The sequence below is a fragment of the Solanum tuberosum genome, unplaced genomic scaffold, assembly GCF_000226075.1.
Source record: "Solanum tuberosum cultivar DM 1-3 516 R44 unplaced genomic scaffold, SolTub_3.0 scf00048, whole genome shotgun sequence".
NCBI classification, from domain to species: Eukaryota; Viridiplantae; Streptophyta; class Magnoliopsida; order Solanales; family Solanaceae; genus Solanum; species Solanum tuberosum.
In genome coordinates this window covers 1495477-1519414 of record NW_006238976.1, presented here as the reverse complement: position 1 = coordinate 1519414, position 23938 = coordinate 1495477, and the positions used below count along the sequence as shown (strand labels likewise).

Below are 23938 nucleotides of genomic sequence, written 5' to 3'. Positions count from 1 at the left end.
AGAGAGAAAAGTTAATTCAAAATAAAATATTTAAAAATTAGTAAAATAAGTTATTAAGTATGTTATTCAATAAAAATATGACATGTGTCAGTATTTTGGTATTTTTTTCCTTTCTCACGGGCTTATGGAAAGTTGGTGATACAAATTTTGTCATGTCACTCTTTAAGGGGTAATTAAATTCAATTCATATTAAATTAGGGGGGTAAAGAAACACTTGTATAATTAAAGTGCTAAAGTAAGTTGTGCGGACAAATTCAGGGGGATTTTATGTCTTTTCCCTTTTTTTTTAGCTACCAACTTAAAACTTTATTTGCACACCAAAAAATTAAATTTTAGAAGATCAATGTTTGTCATCAAATCTTATCTCAAACAAGGATATTTTATTTTTCAGAAGAAACCACATAGGGGCAGGTCATAAAAAATCACATTTATTAAAACCCTTAACTAAATTAAAGTGTGCAAGCTAAAAAGAGAAAAATTCTGATTCAGAAAAAAGATTGACTAATCCATAAACTTCTATACAATTTAGGCAATTGGAAAGGAATATAATATTGAAAAAGAAGAGGGTAAGATAAGCCAGTTGGCCTAAGATTGTGACCTTATAATATATGAAAATAGTAAAATTCCAGAGTCATGAAGACATGCATGCACAAGAATTATTATTGGTTAAGGTAAGGTTTAATTAATTTTTAGAGTAGGCAAATATATGACACTATATGATTGAATTGTATTTTAGCTAGTCAAGGGAAAGTGGGGATGATGATGTACAAGTTTATAAACTTAGCTAATTTCAAGTCTATACTATAAAAATTTTCTTACAAATATCTCATCTTGGTCAATGAACATTTTCACATATTTTTGAAACTATTTACATGGTAAAATCTTATACATATAAAATTGAAATATCATGTTATCATGTCGCTAAATAACAAAAAATTATCATTAATGCTATTTAATAATGGATTAGCGAAAGATTATGAGAAAAAATCTATTGGCTACCTACAAACAATTCAACATCAGATTAGCGTCACTGATTGTAGCTCTTAATCCAACTTTGCATAAAAAAAAATTGCCTCTCTCTCTGTGAGCTTGCTCAAATTGTTGATTGAACGTCTAGATAAAGAGGAAGAATTGTTATCGGTTAACACAACATATATTTAGTCAATTTATTATACATCCTCATAATACAATAATATGAACATGGGAAAGTTCAAATAATTGTCCTAAACTTGTTTGAAATTGAGTCATTATAATTTTGTAGGTTGTATATATAATATATCTACATATATCGAGTATTTTACGACTCGTACCACTAGTAAATGTCATTGTATAAAGTTAGAATACCACTAGAACAATCAAAAACAAGAATTAGCTATAGATATCGTTAAAGTTCTTTTGTCAACCTAAGGTATTCATAGGTGGAGGTCAGTGTCTCAAATGACTTGGTGGAGGACTTCTTTTTTGTTTTTTCAATCATTTTTCGATATTTATATTTGAGTCCAAATATATTTGGATCGTCCATTGCAGGAATATTCTGAGGCAATACTCCAATAAGATTTTTTTATATATATTGATCAAGATTCGAATCCAAAATCTTTGAATTAAGGGTGGAGAGATTCTGATCATTCCATCACGACCCGCTTTGGTTGGTGGAAGACTTTGCTAGTTCGTTAGAATAGAGGAAGAAACTGAACCTCATAAAACTTGACGCGTTTTTATAATATGATCCTTTTACCCTAATAATGTCACAAGTGAAAGAGATTGACTGAAAAGAAAATGAATTAAAGAAGAGATATCCAAATTCCAGTCCATATTCTATTTTACACCTCATGATGTTGTATTTTTGTCTTCATTTTATGTTAGAGAGACTCTCCTTATTATTGTTATCCCACATGTCTAGTACTTTTCCTCGGAAATTTAATTAATTCTATGGACAATTTCTCGATAGTCGATAGGTGTATATCATCCTTGTGCACAGGCTATTCTATCTTCTTTGTATTGTTTCAATTTTATTAATATCAATTCTAGAAGGTTAATTGTGATTTTCTTTTTGTGTCCCAACTCACAAATTCCACCATTAACTCGTTTCATTCCACCCCTTTATGTTTGAATTTTGTTATAATTTACCTAATTAAGTAATGCTCATTCATTTTTCTTCATTGTTTTGATAAATTCACATCTAGTAAGTTGTTAAATCTTAGCCTTTAATTAAAAGAGGAAAAACTACTTAAAACGAAATGGTCATAACAATATTCATACATGTCGGGAGAAGCAATAACAATTATGATATTGTTTGTCTAAATATATATTATGTATATAATGTCTTGTTAATATGAACCATTATTTGGTTACGTTATATATAGTAATGTCTTAACATTTATAGCGTCAATATATTCTCTTATACCAATTAAATTCGGTAAATTATTCGAAAACTGTACTTTTGTAAACGTTGAAATTTTATTGAATTTAAAAATAGAACTCTATAAGATGAGTTAAATTTGTTTTCTACCTCTAAAATACGTTCAAAATTTTAGGGGTTACTTTACCATAAATCCTAACTCACACACATATATTCCTTGAAAGACATTTTGAAATATCTGAGACTCCATCGTGACTACTGAACAACAAAATTAAAACACACATAAAAAAGTGAAATTATTTTTCAACATGCATGAATCATATGATGTTTTAATCAATATTCTATCAATTATATAATATAATTAATTGCAAGAAACATGACGTATATACTTTCTTACCAATTAAGGGTCCAAGAAATTGTTTGGCAAAACATTAGGCTTTCCACTTTTTGAAGTAATTTCACTTAATTGTGCTTTTAGTTTCGATTTGGTTCAGATTTCTTTTAAAATCTTTTGTTAAGTTCTACCAATAGTAGTAATAATATTATAAGGACCATTTTACATTTTTTTGATATATATAATCAGAAAGTTCGAATCAACTTATACATATCTCAATTAATTTTACGAGATATCTGAATTCAACGAAATTACTTATAAGGACCATTTCAAAACAAGAAATTTATGTCGTCATTTTTACCTTATGTTTATCTCTTATTAGTCAAATCTCCTCTCATGAAACTAAAATTATATGTATTAATAATTACCTCTAAATTCCAACTTGTAATAGCAAGTTAGCAATTAATTTTTTGAGGTTATTAATTGATGTTTATCATAAAACTTATTTATAATATTTTATGACTGACTTGATAATATATATTATCACTGACCTTGAATATACTTTTTAACTCTTTACCATGACGTGATCGTCTAAGGGTCAATGCAACACCAAGCAGCCGGAGGCGCAAATGCCTTTATTTATTACTTTCTCCGTTTTAATTTATAAAATATTATTTAATTTGACATACTTTTTTAAAATAAAAGATGGATAGATTGAACTTAAACAGGTTAAAATATATATTATTCAATTGATGAATAATAATTCAACTCGTTCAAGCTAATTTATTTCGACTTAAATCACTATTTTTACCCCTCCTTTTCATATACATACAAATAAAAAGAAAAAAGCAATATTGACACATTTCTTCTTGAATTATTAGCTTAAATTCTTTCGAATGTATAATTATCAATCTCAAAATTAATTTTTGGATCATTTTTGGATTGCTGTTTGACCCATTGGGTTATATACTATTAACCAGTGGCGGATCCAGGATTTAGAGTCCGTGGGTGCCAAATAGACTTATTGATTAAATTAATTTTATATTTGATTAAATTATTCGTCTTTTCGATATATATCATAAATCAATCAATAAAATATAAATAATAAGATATTACAAATCCACACTCCACACTAAAAGCATGACGTTAACAAATTTAAAACTTTCAATAATATTACTAATATTATAAATATTATCATTCATTTACAATTGTCCTCGACGAGTTTTCATCTTCTGAAAACGATCGATAATGACATCATTACTAACATTTATTAATACATCACGCTCTATGCAACACACTAGACAATCATTTAAATATTGATTACCAATACTATTCCGCACTTCATTTTTATGTGCTTCATTGACGAAAATGCTCTCTCCACAGTTGCCGTAGCAACAGGTAAAATCAAAGTCAACTTTACAAGTAAATAAACAAGTGAAAAGTCAAAGGAGTAATAATGTAATTAATTTGATTTAAGTCAATAACAATTATAAAAAAATAAATTAATGTGCCAGCTATTTTTCCTTAAAAAACGTGCAAAAAAATAGATACAAATGAGATTCGAACCCGTGACATCAGCCTTCTAAAGTTGCCCTCCTACCGTGGCACCACAAGTCAGTTTTGTTCTTTGGGTGGCACGCTTTATATTATATAATATTATATATATATATATATATACATATGTATATATAGAGTTTCCATCGAAGTTCGGGGGTGGCGTGACACCTCCACACCCCTTCATAGATCCGCCCCTGCTATTGACCTATTGGATTATCCATGTCTGGGGGGTAGAAAAATAAGGAAATTTTAGAAATAAGAAACATAATAGATATAATAAAGCTCAATAATTATAGTTTTGATAATTGCGCTTTATAGCTATAGTTTTATTTGCTATGGAGGCTACCGTTTGTATATATTTTTGTTTGTTTGTATATTTCGCTTGCGAATATATATATAGGGTAAGTATATACAAATTTTGTATTTATACATTTTAGAATTTTTCAATACTCCGTTTATATATTTCGCTTGCAATTTACAACTAGGGTACTTTATTATGATTTTTTCATAAATCGTATACAAATAGCTAAGTAAGCATATACAAAATTCTGGATTTATACAATCAAAAAGTGAATTATATACAAATTCTGGATTTATACAAATCACACGAATTATACAAATCAAGCAAATTATACAAATAATAAGAAGAATTGGGGAAACTATAGCAACGAATTACAATTTTCTTAAATTGTAGCTATAGTACCTAATATAGGCTAAATGTTTGTTGTTCTGCATAATTTTCCCTATAAAAATTGGCACTAGGGGCGTGCAAAAACCAAATCGACCAATAATTGAACTGAAAAAAATGTTATTGAGTTGTTGCTACTGGGTTATTGGGTTAACGAATTTTTGATGATATCATAAAAAATATATTGGGTTATCGATTCGGTTTCTAGTTTTAGTGTTGAATTATTGGCTCAACCGATAACTCATTAAGACGGTAGTAATTTACTACTTTACTCTCCATAAATATTAAAAATATTAATAATTTAACATAACTAGACATTATATCATACTTTACGATACAATCTACATAGTTAAATATTATCTTTCTTGTTTCACTATATCAAAACATTTACAACTGATTTGCTTGTTTCATTATATCGCATCAAATTATTAGAAAAGTGAGAAGTCCTATATTTATTTAATGAGCATTTTCTTATTAGGTAAATCGAAAATCAAAACCTAACTGCTAATGACAAAAATTCGATAAACCAATGTATGCATACTATATTATGCAGAATATAATTTAATAGTGTATACATATCAGAACCGTACAAATACAATTTAATAGGATATACGTATATAGAACAATACAGATTTAAATTTAACAGCATATACATATTAATGTATTCCTTATTAATCTTTACCCTTTCTTTTACAGAATGATTTTAAGGAAATTAACAAGTGATGTCAACTTTGTGTTGTATTGTAGAAGAGAAAAATACTAACATAACTATTTTTTGCAAGAAGATACGTAACTATTCAATACACGTTATGTGAAAAATAAAAGATATTTTCATTCCTTTAATATAGCCGTAACAATTTAATTAATTAATTAATTAGTGTTGCTTGATAAAAATTATTTCATCCCTTAAAAAGGCACGCAACTTTTTTTAGTGGACTAATTAATGTCTATTAATTTGAGACTTTTTCTTTCGTTAATCTTTATTTGGCTAATTAATGGCAATAGTATGCGGCAGCTATATATTTATACTTTCGTGTATATACAAGTTTGATATTAAAGATACAATGCTTTTTAATAAAATCGAAAAGAATATTTTACTACTCCATTATTATAACCTTGGTAACTTATAACTTATTTATTATTATTGTAATGTAATATGATGATTCCCTATATAGTATCAACAATTTATATATTGTTTACACATCTTTTTCTCCAACTTTTGTTACTCATCCATTAAAGTTTCTGCTACTATTAAATTAGTAAAGTCACAATAACCATTGTATATTATGACATAAGTTTGACTGTGAAGAAGAGGACCCTAACGGATGTTCATTTTTGTTACTAATAATAATATTACAAGTACTATTTTATTTTTGTTAGCGGTCTTTATTCTTTGAATGCTCATCTAATAAATTTGTTATTGTATAATAATTTGTAATCATATTAGTCAACTCTAATGTAATAAGCTCGATTGAAAAGACGTTAACAGAAGAAATTGATTTCTGATTTTTATTATATGCATTTTTTTTGTTTTGATGTCGTTATTTTTGGATGCTTATCGAATAAACTTGATCTTATACTAGATAAGCTCGATTAAAAAGACGTTAGACGGAAGAAATCGATTCGTTGATTTTTTTTTACGTGTACTACTAGTACTATTATTATGTGGTACTATGATATGAACATATATTCATTCTATACGAGTCACCACAATGACAAATGCATGGTTACTACTTTTTAAAATTTTATTTATATATAAATTCAACCTACTCTAACAAAATTCAGAAAGGACCCTCACTTCCTCACCATTTTTAAGAAAGCTCTGATAAACTTCCATACAAAGCCGAATCCATTTCTCTCTCTTTCTTTCTCTTTCTCTCTGTATATAAAAATAACCAAAACTTTTGGTCAGGCTTCTGCAGAAAACTCTGTTTTCAACATATATTTATTTATTGTGCTTTGATTTGGGACAAATGAGGGGTTTACCTGGGCATGAACGCCGGTGGACGTCGGATACGGTATCTTCCGGCAAGGATTTAAGTGGTGAGTCATCGCCGGGAACTGATTCCGGGAATATTTCCGGTTTTGCTTCCGAGGAGTTTGTTGAAGTTATACTTGATCTTCAGGATGATGATACGATTATTCTACGGAGCGTTGAACCGGCTACTGTAATCAACATTGATGCTTCTGATCCTGCTACCGGAGTCGGTATTGGTGGAGTATCGATTGAAACTCCGGCGTCGCTGACTTCGACGTCGGGAACTCGATCGCCGACGATGCGTCGGAGTACATCGAATAAATTACGTCAGTTTTCACAGGAGTTGAAAGCTGAGGCTGTCGCGAAAGCGAAGCATTTCTCGCAAGAGCTTAAAGCGGAGCTAAGGAGATTCTCATGGAGCCATGGACATGCGTCTCGCACTTTTTCGCCGGCGTCGTTTTTCCAAAACGCCGTCGTCGGTACAGGCAACGGTGTAGATTCGGCTTTAGCAGCTCGAGCATTACGACGGCAGCGCGCTCAGCTCGATCGGACTCGTTCCAGCGCTCACAAGGCTCTTCGTGGACTCAAATTCATCAGCAATAACAAAACTAACGGATGGAATGAAGTTGAAAACAATTTTGCTAAGCTCGCTAAAGACGGTTACCTTTATCGCTCCGATTTCGCACAATGCATCGGTCAGTACTAACGCCGGCGACCACTACAGTTTAATTATTGATTAATTACTTTAATTTTGATTAATTATTTGGTTAAAGGTATGAAGGATTCAAAGGAATTTGCATTGGAATTGTTTGATGCTTTGAGTAGAAGAAGAAGATTGAAGGTTGATAAGATTAGCAAAGAGGAATTGTATGAGTATTGGTCTCAAATCACCGATCAGAGTTTCGATTCTCGGCTTCAGATCTTCTTCGACATGTACGCACCATTAACTTAATTAATTAATTAGTAGTAGTAAGATAAGAGTTAATTATCTTAAGTAAAATTAGAGAAAAGTAGTTTTAGTAAACAAAACGTGAAGAGAGAGAGAGAAATTTACTGTTTGCTTTTCCATGTGGAACACTCATCCACTACTGCATGACAACTGACAAAAAAAAATCGGAATATTTAAGTGGCACGTCATTATCTATCTAATAGAGTAAGTAATTACTCTTCTGCAAAGGGCTAAATAGTGCTTGGATTTTACAGCACGTAACAATCCTTGTGATTTTCATTGTATGGTACAGGGTGGACAAGAATGAAGATGGTCGAATTGGTGAAGAAGAAGTAAAAGAGGTAAATATTCAGTATAGTATTTTTGCTATATTCCCTCCCTCTGAAAAAGTATAAGTGAATTTCGATGAATATACAACTTCATTTGTGGCACACTTGGGAGTTGTTTGGTACGTGGATGGTGAGATAACTTATACTATAATAATAGTGTAAATAGTTGGATAAATAATTTTGAGATTAAATATCTTTGGTCAAATGTAGGATAAAATAATCTTGCATTTTATCTTGAGATTATTATCACTTATCTCTTATCCAAACAATTTCTTACATTTTTAATTTGTTTGAAAAAGAATGTTATGTTCCTATAATTGGAAAAAAATAATTTAACTTTAATATTACTCTTTTATCCTTAAGAAAATGATGTATTGCAACATAAAGGTCCAGGTTTAGACGATAAATTTCAAAAGTTTTAATTTTTGAGTTAACCACCTTCATATTAATTGAGTCTAAGGAATATTTTTTTTAAAAAAGAAATTAATATTAATAACTAGATAGATTAAATGCTAAATGGCTAGAAAATTTTAAAAGTGTATAATATCTTTTTTATTTTAAAATAAAGTGATCTTTTTTCCATTTTTAATTAAAAAGTATGAAAGTTAAAAGAATAAAAATATTCAAAAAGGCAAAATAACATAAATAAAATATTATTCTGGCCAAATTTTTTGGGTAAAAGGATTTTTCCTAGTTTTTTTTTTTGTCCCAAAAGAACAATATATTGAGTTCAGATTACGAGAATCAACTTACCTAAATTTCAGTGTTAAATTTTTTAATGGTTAAAAAAATTAAGAGAAAGAAGGAAATTGCTTGATTAACCTTAAGCTTAGGATTATTTTTTAAAATTAATGTAGCCTTTATAAAGTAATTTTTTCGGAGAACAGTCTGTCAGGTTGTGGTTTCATTAAAATGTCTCGCTGACTTTGCCTTATAAAAAGTGTACTGACTTGCATAAATAATTCATTGTGCTTATACAAACACATGCATTTTAAATTAAAAACGATACTACGAAGTGGTTAGGATTAAGTTTTATAATCCCTATTTTTCTTTTTCTTTTTTTCTTGTAATGGGATAAAATAATATGTGTTCGGCGTGATGATTAGGTAGCCAGATAAGAAAATAATAAGAATCAACGACTCCAAATATAATTATAAATGTATTTTGTTAATTAATACTTATAATTCATTGCATAATCTCTCTGGTCTTGCTATCTGACGCTACCCATGTTCTAGAAACTTTTTTGTCTGGCTCAAATAGACGTCAATGTATAAAGCTCTTTATGCAAATAATCCCAACATTTTTGTTTATCTTTTCACTTAAAACATCGTTTTCATTGGAGTTGGTGGGGGCGTTTTCGTCAAGTAAACATATATCATTTGTATATTGTCAAAACTTTTTCTAATTCAAGTACCTTTTGTTTTTAAAATTATTTATTCTTCCCATTTCCCTTTAAAATAAAATGTCTTTTGGCCCAATTATGTTCCTGGAAAATTATTGAAAAGACATTTGATGGATTAAAACTCCATATTTAAATGAGGGTGGACAAAGTACTTATTTGCCTACTACAAGCCAAATCTAATTTCTTATTATTTTTTTAGTTTATGATATAAATTCCAACAATATATATTACTAGTATTTGACGATCTAATTCTTATTTTTTGGAGAAAGAAATACCAAGTCAATTCTCCTACTAATTAAATTTCATTTGGCATAGATTGAGATGATAAACTTTATTGGAGGATAATTTAAATAGTTTGAGGTGATAAAACTTTCTTGGAGGATAACTTATTGCCATTGACATATTACTTATTTTCGTTATTTTGACTAAAAACAAGTGTTTAAAAGCATTTTGTTAAAAAATATTTTAGCTTAAAAGCACCTAAAACAGGTCAATCTAAATAGGCTCTTAATCTTCTGGATATGTATGATTTTTTTTTTAAATTTCATACTTTGTCTTGTGTCTAGTATCATTCTAACTAATTCGATTTTGCACCCCATAAAATCAATTAAAGGGAGAAAGTATTTTAGTAAGAATTTTTTTTCATATCAATACTGGAACAACCTTTACTAGTGAAATTAGCTTTATTGTATTGTAAACGACAAACAGAAAATATTAGCCTTTTAATATTTAATGTGATGAATAATGTAGATCATCATGCTAAGTGCCTCTGCAAACAAATTATCAAGATTAAAAGAACAAGCAGAGGAGTATGCAGCTCTGATCATGGAAGAATTAGATCCTGAAAGACTTGGCTACATTGAGGTAGGACCCTCTCACCCTTCCCCTTTTGTTAAGGGGGTTGCAAAGTAACACAAATTATTTTATTTTTTGTTTGCTTGCACGTCAATTCGTCTTATCATGACTAACTCTTCCAATAATTAAGTAAATTACTGTCAGTTGATTGGTTATTGACTTATGCAAAATGGTTGCAACTAATTTATTGCATTAAACTTGCAAGATTATTTAAAGTCCAAGTTTGTTAGACGACAAAGGAGTGACACTGAGAAACCGTGTTGTTCAACAAATATTTTTCCATATTATAATACCATTTCCATTCTATTTTTCTAAATAAATTGCCAAATTGTAGTCGTTCAACAGTTTCTCTTTTCATTTCTTTCCTATTTTCTGCTGGCTCATCTGCTAAAAGGGAGAAAAAAAAAGGTGAAAGTGAAGGAAATATGAAAAGAATTAGGTTACTGAAGTTATAAGGAGGTGATCTGTTCAAACTTCAAAGAAATACGCTACCTAATTTTTGTTGGTTAAACTTACCGTATGTACTTAAGATTAATTTCAATATTTTAGGAAAGTGAAAAATGCTGTCACATCCTTGGTCAGAAATTTATGATTTTTATTATCCCTTTGTTTTAATTTATAATAAGTAGTATTAGTACTATTTTTTCTTTAGTTTGTTAAAAAAAAAAATATCTTTTTATATTTGATAACTCTGAAGTTTTAGCCTCTTACGTGATAGGTTTAATACCACAATAATTAATGATCATTTTTGTATTTATATGTACTTAATTTAAAAATCTTTCTTTATTTTAAATTTTGTTCTTCATCAAACTAAGAGAAACATGTTAATTTAGGGGATGCTCTGCCATAATAAGATTGATCATGGAATATAGACTATAGTGGAATGACCAGTGAGAAATGTGTGCACTACTTTATTTTATTTATCCACCCACCCCACCCCACCCCCACTACTTTGGCTTCTAAATTCAGCCATGTACCTGAAGACATAGTGCAAAAACTTTAGTTTATTGATAACGAGCACTTAAAAAGATATATGCTACTTTCCATCTCTTAAAAAGATTTAGTAACCTAAACATGCCTGCTACCATTTTCGAAACTTTGAAAATGTCAAGTGAAGTATTAGTTCAAACTTCAAAATTGGCCACTTGGAATAAAATATAAAACAAATTGAAACAGGTGTAGTAGTTTTAATAATGCACCTACTTTTTCTCTATTTATTATATAGTTTTCCTTTTTTTCAAATTTAATTGAATGTAATATATCAACTAAAATGATATTTACTCTAGAATATACTTGAATTTTAAGTCTAAGAAGGTACTAGCACTAGTTTTCAGATTATCAAAGTCTATGGTTCCTCCATCATTAGAAGGTGGAGAATATATGACCATTACCGTTGTTGGCGGTCCTGACATCCCATGTGGACCTTCCCCTTTGTGCATCAAATGCGCGTTTTGAGCACTCAAACACGTGTACTTTCGCCAACGCAATTTTAACGATAGTTAAAGTTTAAAAAAAGCGGAAGAAAAATAATTGAAATAAAATTCGCCAAAATAATAGTTTAAGTATACTTTTGATTATTATCTTTATATTATAGAAATAGATAATACTAAATGATTATTATTTATTTTATCGATTATATTAGGCTTTTTACAGGGTTGATGGAAGTGTATCAGGTCTTCAGAGAATAGTGCATATTTGAAAATTTTGATATGGATGCAATAATATTTTTAGTGAGTCGAGCAACATATTTGTTCTATACTTGTGTTATGGAAAGGCAGTAAAACAGAAAATACTTGGTGAAGTAGTCCAGGTGTGATCAATTGATCCGAACACCTCTCTTGTCATGTGTTATAAGTAAAATTTCATAATTAGTGGAACAAATGATTTGAAAAATAAAACTAATAACGTGTAATGACTTAAATTTTTTAAATTCACACCCTTTTATGAATGAATAAGAAATATGATTAACTTACTGATCATATTTCTTGCATGCTCTGTTTTATCATGATGATAATGCAGCTATGGCAGCTGGAAACGCTTCTCCTCCAAAAGGACACTTACCTCAACTACAGTCAAGCACTAAGCTACACAAGCCAAGCTTTGAGCCAAAACCTGCAAGGGTTGAGGAAGAGAAGCCCAATAAGAAGAATGAGCACAAAACTTGTCTATTCACTGCAAGAGAATTGGAAGAGAATTTGGGTTCTGGTCTTGTGGATTTTGATAATGATTGGACTTTTTCTTTGGAAGTTCTATCTGTACAAACAGAAAAGTGCATTTCAAGTTATGGGTTATTGCCTTCTAACAGCTAAGGGTGCTGCTGAGACTCTAAAGTTCAACATGGCTTTGATATTGTTGCCAGTTTGCAGGAACACCATTACATTCCTCAGGTCTACTAAATTGAGTTGTTTTGTACCCTTTGATGACAACATCAACTTCCACAAGGTACATTCTCTTCTTTCCTTAAGAAGACTAACTGATAATTTGTAAATTGCAATAGCAAGACTAACTGATTATTTGTAAATTGCAATGGGCGGGTTAATATTTGCTCTAATATTCTTACTGTGTGCAGACTGTTGCTGCAGCCATTGTTACTGGTATCATACTCCATGCCGGTAATCATCTTGTATGTGATTTCCCAAAGCTTATACATGCAAATAATACGAATTATCAGAAATATTTGGTGAATGATTTTGGCCCAAGCCAGCCTCAGTACATAGATCTTGTTAAAGGAGTGGAGGGTGTGACAGGAATAATAATGGTAATCCTCATGGCCATTGCTTTCACTCTTGCAACGCGATGGTTTAGGCGGAGCCTCATTAAGTTTCCCAAACCTTTTGATAGACTCACTGGTTTCAATGCGTTCTGGTACTCGCACCACCTTCTCATCATTGTCTACATCGTACTGATCATCCATGGCACATTCCTCTACCTTGTGCATAACTGGTACTCCAAAACGGTATATCTTCTGAGTTCTTGTGCTCTCCCTTTTTAATAATATTGATGTAATTTTTATAGTTTTCATGCCATTAACATGTATTTGTTCTCAGACATGGATGTATCTAGCAGTTCCTGTACTTCTCTACGCAGGGGAAAGAACTCTTAGATTCTTCCGATCAGGCTTATATACAGTCCGGCTTCTAAAAGTAAGCTTCTGAAATTAGCATTTCGTTTCACTTGCATTAGATTTCTGGAATCAGGATGTTCTTTATATGATCTGATTTCAATGTTGGACATCCTAGCTAATTCACATGGTGAAATTCAATCACAAAATGAAAAAAAGGAATAGGAAAAACAATAATAGCAACAACTACACCTTAAACCCAAGCTAGTTTGGAGGATGCAGATTCATCATGCATTACTCCTACTAATATTATTCTGAATGTCATCTTACTACAACTCTACTCCTTTATCTAGACTTGAAATCGGCCAGATATGTGAGCTCACTCTTTACACAGGCGTAGTTATACGTAGAAAATAGTAAATTAGAAACATTTAGTAGCTTAATTCAACATACTACAAGTCGTAGTTAGTAGACTAATGCTTTGTAGCTAAATTTCACAAATAACATTCCCCTTAATGCAAATGCTGAATCAAACATTTTGTTCTCTCATTTTATTCATTTATATTTAAACTTTAACAATTTATTGCAGGTAGCAATATATCCTGGAAATGTCCTTACTCTGCAAATGTCTAAGCCTCCGCAATTTCGATACAAGAGTGGACAATATATGTTTGTCCAGTGTCCAGCTGTTTCTCCATTCGAGTGGTAAGTGACTCAAAGCATTTAGATTGTAGTTAACTTCATTACCCTACAGAACAAAAAGGTTTCAAATTTACTATATTACACAACCACCAGAGTTTCTCATTTGCACCAATTCAGAGTTGTTTGTTTACCCTGTTCTCTCTCTTGAATAGTGACACTAGCACTTTGATGGAAGTGTAGGATGGTGATAAAATATGTGAACTGTGTTCAGAATGTGGGAGGCAGGGGAAGGGGGATGCAAATCTAAGTCATCTCCAATATTGTCTTAAACATTTTATAAGACTAAGTATGCTTATTTGCTGAGATTCTACATGCTCAATATCCAGGCATCCATTTTCCATTACTTCAGCTCCTGGGGATGACTACTTGAGCATTCATATCCGACAACTTGGTGACTGGACTCAAGAACTCAAGCGGGTGTTTTCCGAGGCTTGCGAGCAGCCAGAGGCTGGAAAGAGTGGCCTGCTCAGAGCTGACGAAAACACCAAAACAAGGTATAATTCTACAAGGACTTAAACTTAAATGGAGATTAGTTTCCGTGTATTATTTAAGAATCAAAAGATTTCGGGTAAGTATATGAGTAAACTTGGAGGTATTATTATTATTAATGCGAAAAGTTACTCCTAAATCTCAGTTTGCCAAAGCTATTGATAGATGGACCTTATGGAGCTCCAGCACAAGATTACCGAAAGTATGATGTCTTACTGCTTGTTGGTCTTGGCATTGGAGCAACTCCCTTTATAAGTATCCTGAAAGACTTGCTCAAAAACATCGTCACAATGGAGGAGCAAGCAGTGAGTTTCTATATCTTCATATGGTGTTACATTTAACATAATTTTGCTCAAGTAGAGCAATCTTCATTTGTCATGTTACAGTGCATCTTCTGTCTTATTCTGCTTTTTGTTGTCTTCTCGGGATAGCGTGATGAACAAGAGGTCTAATGTTCATTTTCTGTTATCAGGATTTAGTCTCGGATTTTTCAGGGAACTCAGACATGAGCGCTGCAACAAGTGAACAACCAGCTCTCAACAAGATTTCTCCAAAAAAGAGAAAGAGTACTCTAAAAACCACAAATGCATATTTTTATTGGGTGACCCGGGAGCAAGGATCATTTGATTGGTTCAAAGGTGTTATGAACGAAGTGGCTGAACTTGATCAAAGGGTAATGCAAAATGTCCAAAATTTCAACTTATTTCCTTTCTATCTCAATATTTATGATATTCCCATGATGTTCAGGGGGTCATCGAGATGCATAACTACTTAACGAGTGTTTATGAGGAAGGGGATGCACGTTCAGCTCTCATTACCATGGTCCAGGCGCTTAACCATGCTAAGAATGGGGTTGATATTGTATCAGGCACCAGTGTAAGCTTCTTAACATCTTGAAGTTATATTTTTTTAACTCAATTCAGTCTTAAGGCAGTAAGTTCTTTCCGTTTAGACCTTACCCAATAGCACAAGTTATGATACAATTAGACATGGAATAACTAATCAATGCCTAACGTTGCTTCAGCTATTGAATTTCTCGCTGATTACTATTTATCAACAGGTGAGGACACATTTTGCCAGACCGAATTGGAGGAAAGTATTTTCCAAGACCTTAACCAAGCATGCAAATGCAAGAATAGGTATGATTATCATTTGACCTCTTGGACATTGAAAATTGTCATTGTTTTACAGCGAGTTGATTCCAAGTTTGTTATTTTCGAGCAGGAGTTTTCTACTGCGGTGCACCCATATTAGCTAAAGAACTCAGCAAACTCTGCAAAGAGTTTAACCAAAAGGGCACAACGAAGTTCGAGTTTCACAAAGAACATTTTTAGAAGGCCCTGGAGTACAATTAATCTTGCATCAACGGTACACACATCGGTAAACCAGTATTTACCACATCTATCTTTGGTACCTGATTTGATGATTCTACTGAAGACATAACATTAGTAAGGAATAAGTCAGAGACAAATTGTACATAATAGGAGGAAGCACATTTACAGAGAAAATACATACCAATATGATATGTGTATAGGTTTTGTATATTCAGTCATCTGTTATCACATACCAAACTTCAGAACTCCAAAAGGGAGACTCTGCTTTGGTCTGATGGCTTAGAATATGGGAGGGAAAAAAAGACGACAATTGAATGGTCACGATACACATGAAGAATGAGAATATTGGGAAACAGCTAATAAGAAGTTGACCTTCTTGATAAAGAAACACTATGAAAATGGCAAGCATGAAAGGACAGACAATCATGGCTTGGATGGGGAAAACAAAATACAATTTTGAAAGAAGAAGATAATATTAGTAGGAGTAGTGGGGGACTGATAGCTTTGTTGGTGGAACTTATAATGGGGCTAAGGGAATCCTTCCAAAAAATGTCTATGTAGTAACTACTTTTTCTTTTGCTTTGTGAGTATTTTTTGGGGTATTTTAATATACTACTTATTAGATAAGAGGATAGAAAATACGTGTATATGCAATTCTTATTAGTAAAGTTTATCTGTAGTAGTTCTTTAATCTGGAGAAAGGTACTATCAAAGGAAATATCTCATCGATTTCGTTGGATTTCTTTTTAGTTTTTTCTCAATGTCCTCTTAAAATTTCACAGATTTTGGATTGATAGAAAGTATCATGTACAACTTGTATGCGATTGAGATATAATTGTTATATTAGTTAGTAGCAAGTTAGTTTTAATTAAGTTAGCAATTACTCCATTTTTTATCATACAGTATAAGTGACATGGTTAAGCATATATCTTTTACAGAAAGTGTCAAATATTTATACTCTAAGGTGAGCTTAAAGATAATTACTCATAATAAATAGAATTAACAGCTCAAATGATGCAGCAAATAACTTTATACAACATGTTAAATTGCTCTGATCCAAGTGTTTAGTAGAAGAGTACATACATTTGTCATAAAGAAATCTTTCAAACCACTTTGGAGCCAGGCTTCTTCATGTTAGTATATGGGCTTCAAAATTCTATGGAAGCCTAATCTTGATTTACAAGTTTAGTTGGGTTTGGGCATTAAGTGGGCATTTTGTGTCAATTTCCACTGTTGGTCTTGTTGGGCCTCTAATCCAATTGTTCACCTTCAAAATACTGCTGAGAATTTTTCAGCAGTTGTCCCAAAAGTGATTCCTTTTTCCTTTTAAAAAAAATAAAAATTGATGGATCTTTTAGACCACGGTCTAAAGATTTCCTTTGAACAAATTGAAAATCTTATGATCAATGTTAGAAAAATATGAAAAAATATTAGGGCTAGAGTCTAATGTTGTTTGGAAGGGTAATTTTTAAGGTCTATACATGCACAACTTTTTAAAATAGGGACAATTTAAGCGGTGACTTAAAAAAAGGACAACAACAACAACAATTATAAGTTTATTGTAGTCTCACAAATGTGTATGGGGATCATATTTCTACCTTCGAGAAAGTAGAGGTTGTATTCGAAAGATCCTCGATTAAATAAACAGTGAAAAAGAGGCAATAGAAATAACAACAAAATAATTAGATATCAAGGCAAAGCAACAAGTAGTGATAGAAATCTAAAAAAAAAAAAAAAATATTAACAAGATTTTATTTTTGGGACTACATTTGCCAACATAATCACTAACTAAAATGAATAATAAAGAACCAAATTTACTCAATAGCGGAGTCAGGATTTTCATCAAGGGTGTTCATACTTTAGGAAAAGAAAAAAAAAGTAAACCTTGTTGGTCAGATTATAAAGATTGAAATGTCACTTTTGTTCTCTTAAAAAACGAAACTAAAAAAGAAAATAAACAAAACACCTTAATCTGGACTCAAACCTAGGCCCTTGATCAGGCAACTTTGAGCAGCCTTAACTATTGGACTATCTTTCTTTAGTATGATAAGGTTGTTCATAAATTAATATATATCGAAATATCAATATTTAACATGTATAATCGCAAAAAATTTCCAACGAAGATTGTTCATCTGACTACCCATGCTAAGGTGTAGTTCCGTCCCTGAATTTACTAACTCTTTTTCTCTTCATTAGCAGACTTATTGACAAAGTGACAATATGCCAATCGAAAATTGATTAGTGAATTTATCAATGAAAATTTTGGGGCCACGTTTCAACAATTACCAAAAGAAAAAATCAGTCTTTACCAGCTGATTTTTAGTCGGTAATTTTACCAATTAACTTAAATGAGTTGGTAAAATTTACCCATAAGTTTTTTAGCAACAAATTAACTGTAGTTGGTATTCGATTGGTAAAATCATTTGCCAAACCGATTTAATCAATTTACCAACGAATAATTTTGTCGGCAATTCAGGGTAACTCTCATATTAGTAAGGCTTATTCTAGTCACTAGTGGTACCATTTGAGAGTTAACCACACTAAGTCGTCTCTATTCAATTTTTACCGCCCCCTATCCCACACACACAAAAAAAAGGGCCTCTAGTGGGGTGACACTATTTTGAGTGAAGTTCCAACTAGCTAGGAGCCTAAGACCATGGTCGAGAGAGGGGGACAAAAAGGGTTCATGCAAATCACTTTTCATAACGAAAAATTACACGTACATACAAGGACAGTATATTTTGAACTTCCTTGGTGAAACTTTTTGACTTCACCTCTCTAGTTAGTCCTTATTAGTTTCTTTTGAACAAATAATACAACTAGTTTAGGTAGAAAATGAAGGTTTTGAAGCAAATTATATTGACATTTTGGTGCAAATAGTTTTGGAATTTAGAAGGAAGTTGGGTAGAAAAAAAGGACAAGTCAAGTCTACGGTTTCATTTTTGTCAAATTTATATACTTTCTCATCCAAATTAAGGTTAATCAATTGGAAGAAGTTTGTTGACAAAAAGACTAATTGAGAACCATGTTTAAATAGTTTTAAGTTTTAGTATAGTGATAGATTTCCAAAATTCTAATGGTTGCGTTTAATTGTAATTTGTATTATTCTTGTGTTTGGTATGAATTCTCATGTTTGATTGACTTAAATGTTTTTTCAAATCAATTTATTTTCCTCAAATTTAAGGAAAACATTTTTCAAAACTCTTTTTTAACCTCACACTTCAACTTTCCACCCTAACTCAAATCTTGAATACCAATTTCCGATACTAATTTGAGATTTGACTCTTGATTCTTGATTCTCAATTCAAGACCTAACTCTTGACCTTGATTCAAGACCCAACTCCCGGATCGGATCGGGATTGGATGCCGATTTAGGTGTTGGGTCCCGGATCAAGATTCGAGGTTGGATTTCGGGTTGGTTGTTGAGTCAGGTGTCAAAATCTAATTTAGATTGAGAATCGAGGTCGGATCCCAGGTTAGGTGTCAGGTTCAGGTTTTAAATCGATCGGTGGGATCAAATTTGAAAGTCGAGTATCGTGTTATGTGTTGGGATCGAATCTCGGAATCATGACCCGAATCGGTTTTCGGGTTGGTTTGATTTCCAAGTCACAAATTATTTTCTAAACAGTATTTTCACTCTCTAGCAAAAAAAATAATATATATATATATTTTCTAGAAAATGTTTTTCATTCACCAATTAAACACTAAAACTTACCAACCACACATGAGAAAATAAGTTTCCATGAAAACAATTTCCCTCGTAGTAGTGTTTGAAAAACTAGCTAATTCATATCTGGAGGTGTTTCGTCAAATTCTAGAACCCAAATATAAAAATTGCATAGTCTATTTCTTTTTTTATAAGTCCCAAACGACGGCCAAAATTAATTTCAATTTTGGTCTAACAGGACTCTTTCAAACTATGTTTTATATTTTTTGTAATTGCATTTTTTTTTAAAATAAGAAGAAGAATGTGTAACCTTATATACCTAACAACAAATGTTTCGTTTTCATAACCAAATTTACATAAGTAGCATAGCAGCTTAGTTTGTACTTTATAAAACTTCCATTAGTCTACTATGTACCATCCAATATAAATGTTAAATTCAGTTACCAGGAGCTATCAACTTTGATAATACAGCCAATTATGTATTATATTTATTTAAATTTATATGATATAGTTGAATTACTTTTTTAGGCAAGCGGGTGGAAAAATGTGTGTGAACACTAGAGAAAATGACCTTTCATTTAACATGTGTTCTCAAAATTCATTACTAACTTAGAGCATAACAACTTAAAGTGGCTAGAACTGAAACTCATAAACTTCATATCATGACTACGAAAGTATAAAATTGAAATCTACTATTCCATATAAAATGAGGATGTGTGCCATTTAGTGAACTTGTATTCTTGTAAGGGTAAAGTTGGCAACAATTAGAGTTAATTCTATCGACTTATTACGTGCAATTAAAGTTTTTTTTTTCATTAAAGTTGAAATGAATGTTATTTTTACAATTTTCAAAAGTTGGATGAGATAATGTTGTTATAAGCCCGTTTGAATCAGCTGAATAGAAATATTTGTTAAATAGTAGGTGTTGATAAGTAATTTTAAGTGTTAAAACTGACATTATAAATAAAAAGTTACGTTTTTAGATAATATAGGTTTGAACTAATAATAAATTTGTTTAATATATTGATGAGTTATTTTTGGTAAAATGATAAATATACCCTTAAAAAGTTACCAAAATATTATTACAAATTTAAAAGTATCTTTGAAAAGAAAAAAGGAGGAATATATATAATATATATATTGAAAAGGAAATTAGAGGTTTTATTTTGGGAAAGGTACTCTTCAAAAAAAAAAAAAAAACTCCTAAGGTGCATGGTTGAAATTTATTCAAAAGAAAGAAAGGTATTTTAAGAAATTACGAAAATATTAAAGATAAAATAGTGATGAAAACTAAAAGTGTTATGGATATTAGTTATGGTGGAATGATTCGAGATCCTTCTACCTTTAACAGATTTCGGATTTGAATTCCTAGAAAAATGATAAAGATCTTGTTGGAAGTATTGTTCTCGTAAATGAATCCTGCAAAATACGAATCTAAATTTAGTCGAACTTCAATCATATCAAACATCATGTAGAAAATTAAAAATATAAACACCCTTTTAATTACTCTACACAACCGGAGTTCAATTTTACTCAAAACCTAACGTAATAGTAAACACCAAATAGAAAACTAAGAACGAAATTATCTACATCACATGAAATTACTATATAGTTGAAGTCTAAGAGGCTCTCTAGAAAGTCAATTTTATCAATTCAACACGTCTAAGCCATAGAAAATTAATAATATGGACACAAAGACTAAAAAAATTATATATGTGGCTATGAACATTTTCCACAAAAAGTGTCTCAATCAAACCATATAACTAAAACTATACTATATAAATAAACACAACTCCTTTATAACTTTTCAATTCAAAAAAACACATAAATTTTTTCTCTAAATTGCAAAAATGGCCACTGATCAAAAATACCCACTAGCACCATCAAATATTATGCCTAGAAGTGATGCAGAATTTGCTACAAATAATTTCCAATCAAATAATCAAAGAAGGAAGAAAAAACTCAGAAGTACTTTTCTTCTCACAATTTTCCTTACTGGAATTATTCTTCTATTTTGCTTCACATTTCTTCGAATTAAATCGCCTAAAATAAGGATCGAGAATATCAGAATAACGAACGATGGTGATGGAAGAATTAATTTCTCCGCGCAAGTTTTTTTAAGAAATCGGAATTTTTGGCGTTACGGTTATGATAGTACTTTAGGTACTATTAATACTGCAGAAGGTACAACTATTGGACGATTTGTTATTCCCGACGGAGAAGTACGACGTCGTTCGACGAAAACAATTTATGTTATGGAAAATTTTATTTTGCCTTCAAGACTTAACAATACTTCTGGGATTTTACCAGTGATTAGTGAAGCTAAAATCAGAGGGAAAGTGAAAGTGTTTAGAGTATTTAGGTGGAAAAAAAATGTAGATTTGAGTTGTACTATGTCTATTAATTTGACAATTAGTGCAATTCAGGATCTTGATTGCCAGTGATAATAATAATAATAAATAAGATTTATTTTCTTTTTAAATTTTTTTTGGAAGTTTTACAAACTAATTTTTATGTATTTATTAATTTTCATGATTTGGTTGTTGTATAGTTATTTATTTTTTTCTTAGATTGTTTGGTTTATACAGTGCAAGATTCTATTTTGTACTATTGAATATACATTATTTGATATTTTTGAAGTTTATAAAAAATAACTTTTAATTTTTGTTTTTCCATATGTTAATTCAAACAAATATGATGCTTTTAAATATAGGAATTAAGTCATGAGGCATAAGTTGTGTAGTAAGTTTAGAGAATTTTTATCTTGCTTGGTATAAGTATGTGGGAATTAAGTTATATTTTTTACGACATAATTTGTAGGTAATGAATTGAATTTTTGCCTCTATTGGCATAATTATGTTAAAACAAGTTATGTAACATAAATTGTATCATATTATGATAGAAAAATATAAATTTACACCGAACAAAAAATGTGTTTTTTATTATTACTTGTTTGGTGTTAGCGAGATTTTTGACCCCTTATTATTACTTGAAGTGTTTGAAGAACAAAAATTAAAAATAATCAAATGTGATGGAAAAAAATTAAAAACTACTTCAAAATAGGAGCATTTCTGCGAATGACTTATCAAATTATTGAGCTAAAACGGGTCAAAAGAAACTCAAAATTGAAAAATTAAGATTTCCAAATTAAAAATTATGTGAATTTATGAAAATAAAATCTAAAACTTTCTCTTTTTCCAAAAAAGAAGAAGAAGAGAAGATTGGAGCATGTTGGATAGGCCCAAATAAGATAGACCCATCAAATTTTATTTCCGGCCCAAACTTGCTCTAACTTCGTAAATTTATCTAATGCTTCATTTGTTTTGTATCGTGTTTTGAATTGAAGGTTTATTGGAAATAATCTATATATCTACCCCAAAGGCATAAGTAAAGTCCGGATACATTTTACTTTTCTATAGTTCAAGGTAACAAGATATTAAAAAAATCTACATGAGGTTTCGTACCTTAAACTATTAAAAGCGGCTGACTTACTTATAAAATTATATTGATATATTATTATTGTTGTTATCAAAGCCTAACTATAATAACACGAGGAAATCTGTTTTTTTGAACAAATGACGCTGATTCTAACAGCTAAAAAGGTTTACATGAATAAAGAGAAGTTTCAAGGTTAAAGTAGTTAATAGCCACTAAAAAATCTCTTTACCAAACAAAACTCATATTAGTTTCTAATAAAATATTGAAAAGTTCATAAAGATACACTTATTATTTTAAGACTCTTTTCAGGAAAAAGGCATAAGTATCTTTTAAAATTATATATGAAATTTCAGGCACACTCAAATTTACGAGGATTCTATTACCCCTAAAAAGGTTATATTTTTTTTACACTTTGTATGTTGACGTGGAACTACAATCCAATTCAATTAATTGTGATACAATAAAAATGATGTTATTGATTTATAAGAATCAATAGATATTTTCATATAGTTATGATTTATATTTCTGTATTAACTTCCCAACATTTAATATCATGGTCCCACTAGCACACTTGGTGTAGAGTATCAAATATTATACAAAAAATGAAGATATTTTAAGACAAGTTTCTCATAGATAAGTTTGAGCTACATATTTAATTCAAATTAGCTCAATTTTTAGATTTATTTATAATTAAGGAAATCAATGTTGAGTTAATGGATGACGAATCGTTAACTTATCCAAATTTAAAGGAATTAAAGGATCATGTTTTCATAAAATAATTTTATCACGTCTAAAT

At 30.6% G+C, this 23938-nt stretch overlaps 1 protein-coding gene across 1 annotated transcript; it reads left to right on the top strand.

The window, feature by feature from the left end:
• The first annotated feature begins 6828 nt into the window (after positions 1-6828).
• LOC102579392 (respiratory burst oxidase homolog protein A-like) lies at positions 6829-16766 on the top strand. Its single transcript, NM_001288375.1, is given in 14 exon segments — positions 6829-7611; positions 7690-7849; positions 8158-8206; positions 10347-10460; positions 12471-12893; positions 13021-13407; positions 13499-13594; positions 14102-14217; positions 14541-14708; positions 14849-15008; positions 15176-15376; positions 15451-15579; positions 15764-15842; positions 15928-16766. Coding segments are annotated over 14 exon segments (2892 nt in total). The 5' UTR covers positions 6829-6911; the 3' UTR covers positions 16038-16766.
• The last annotated feature ends 7172 nt before the right edge of the window (positions 16767-23938 follow it).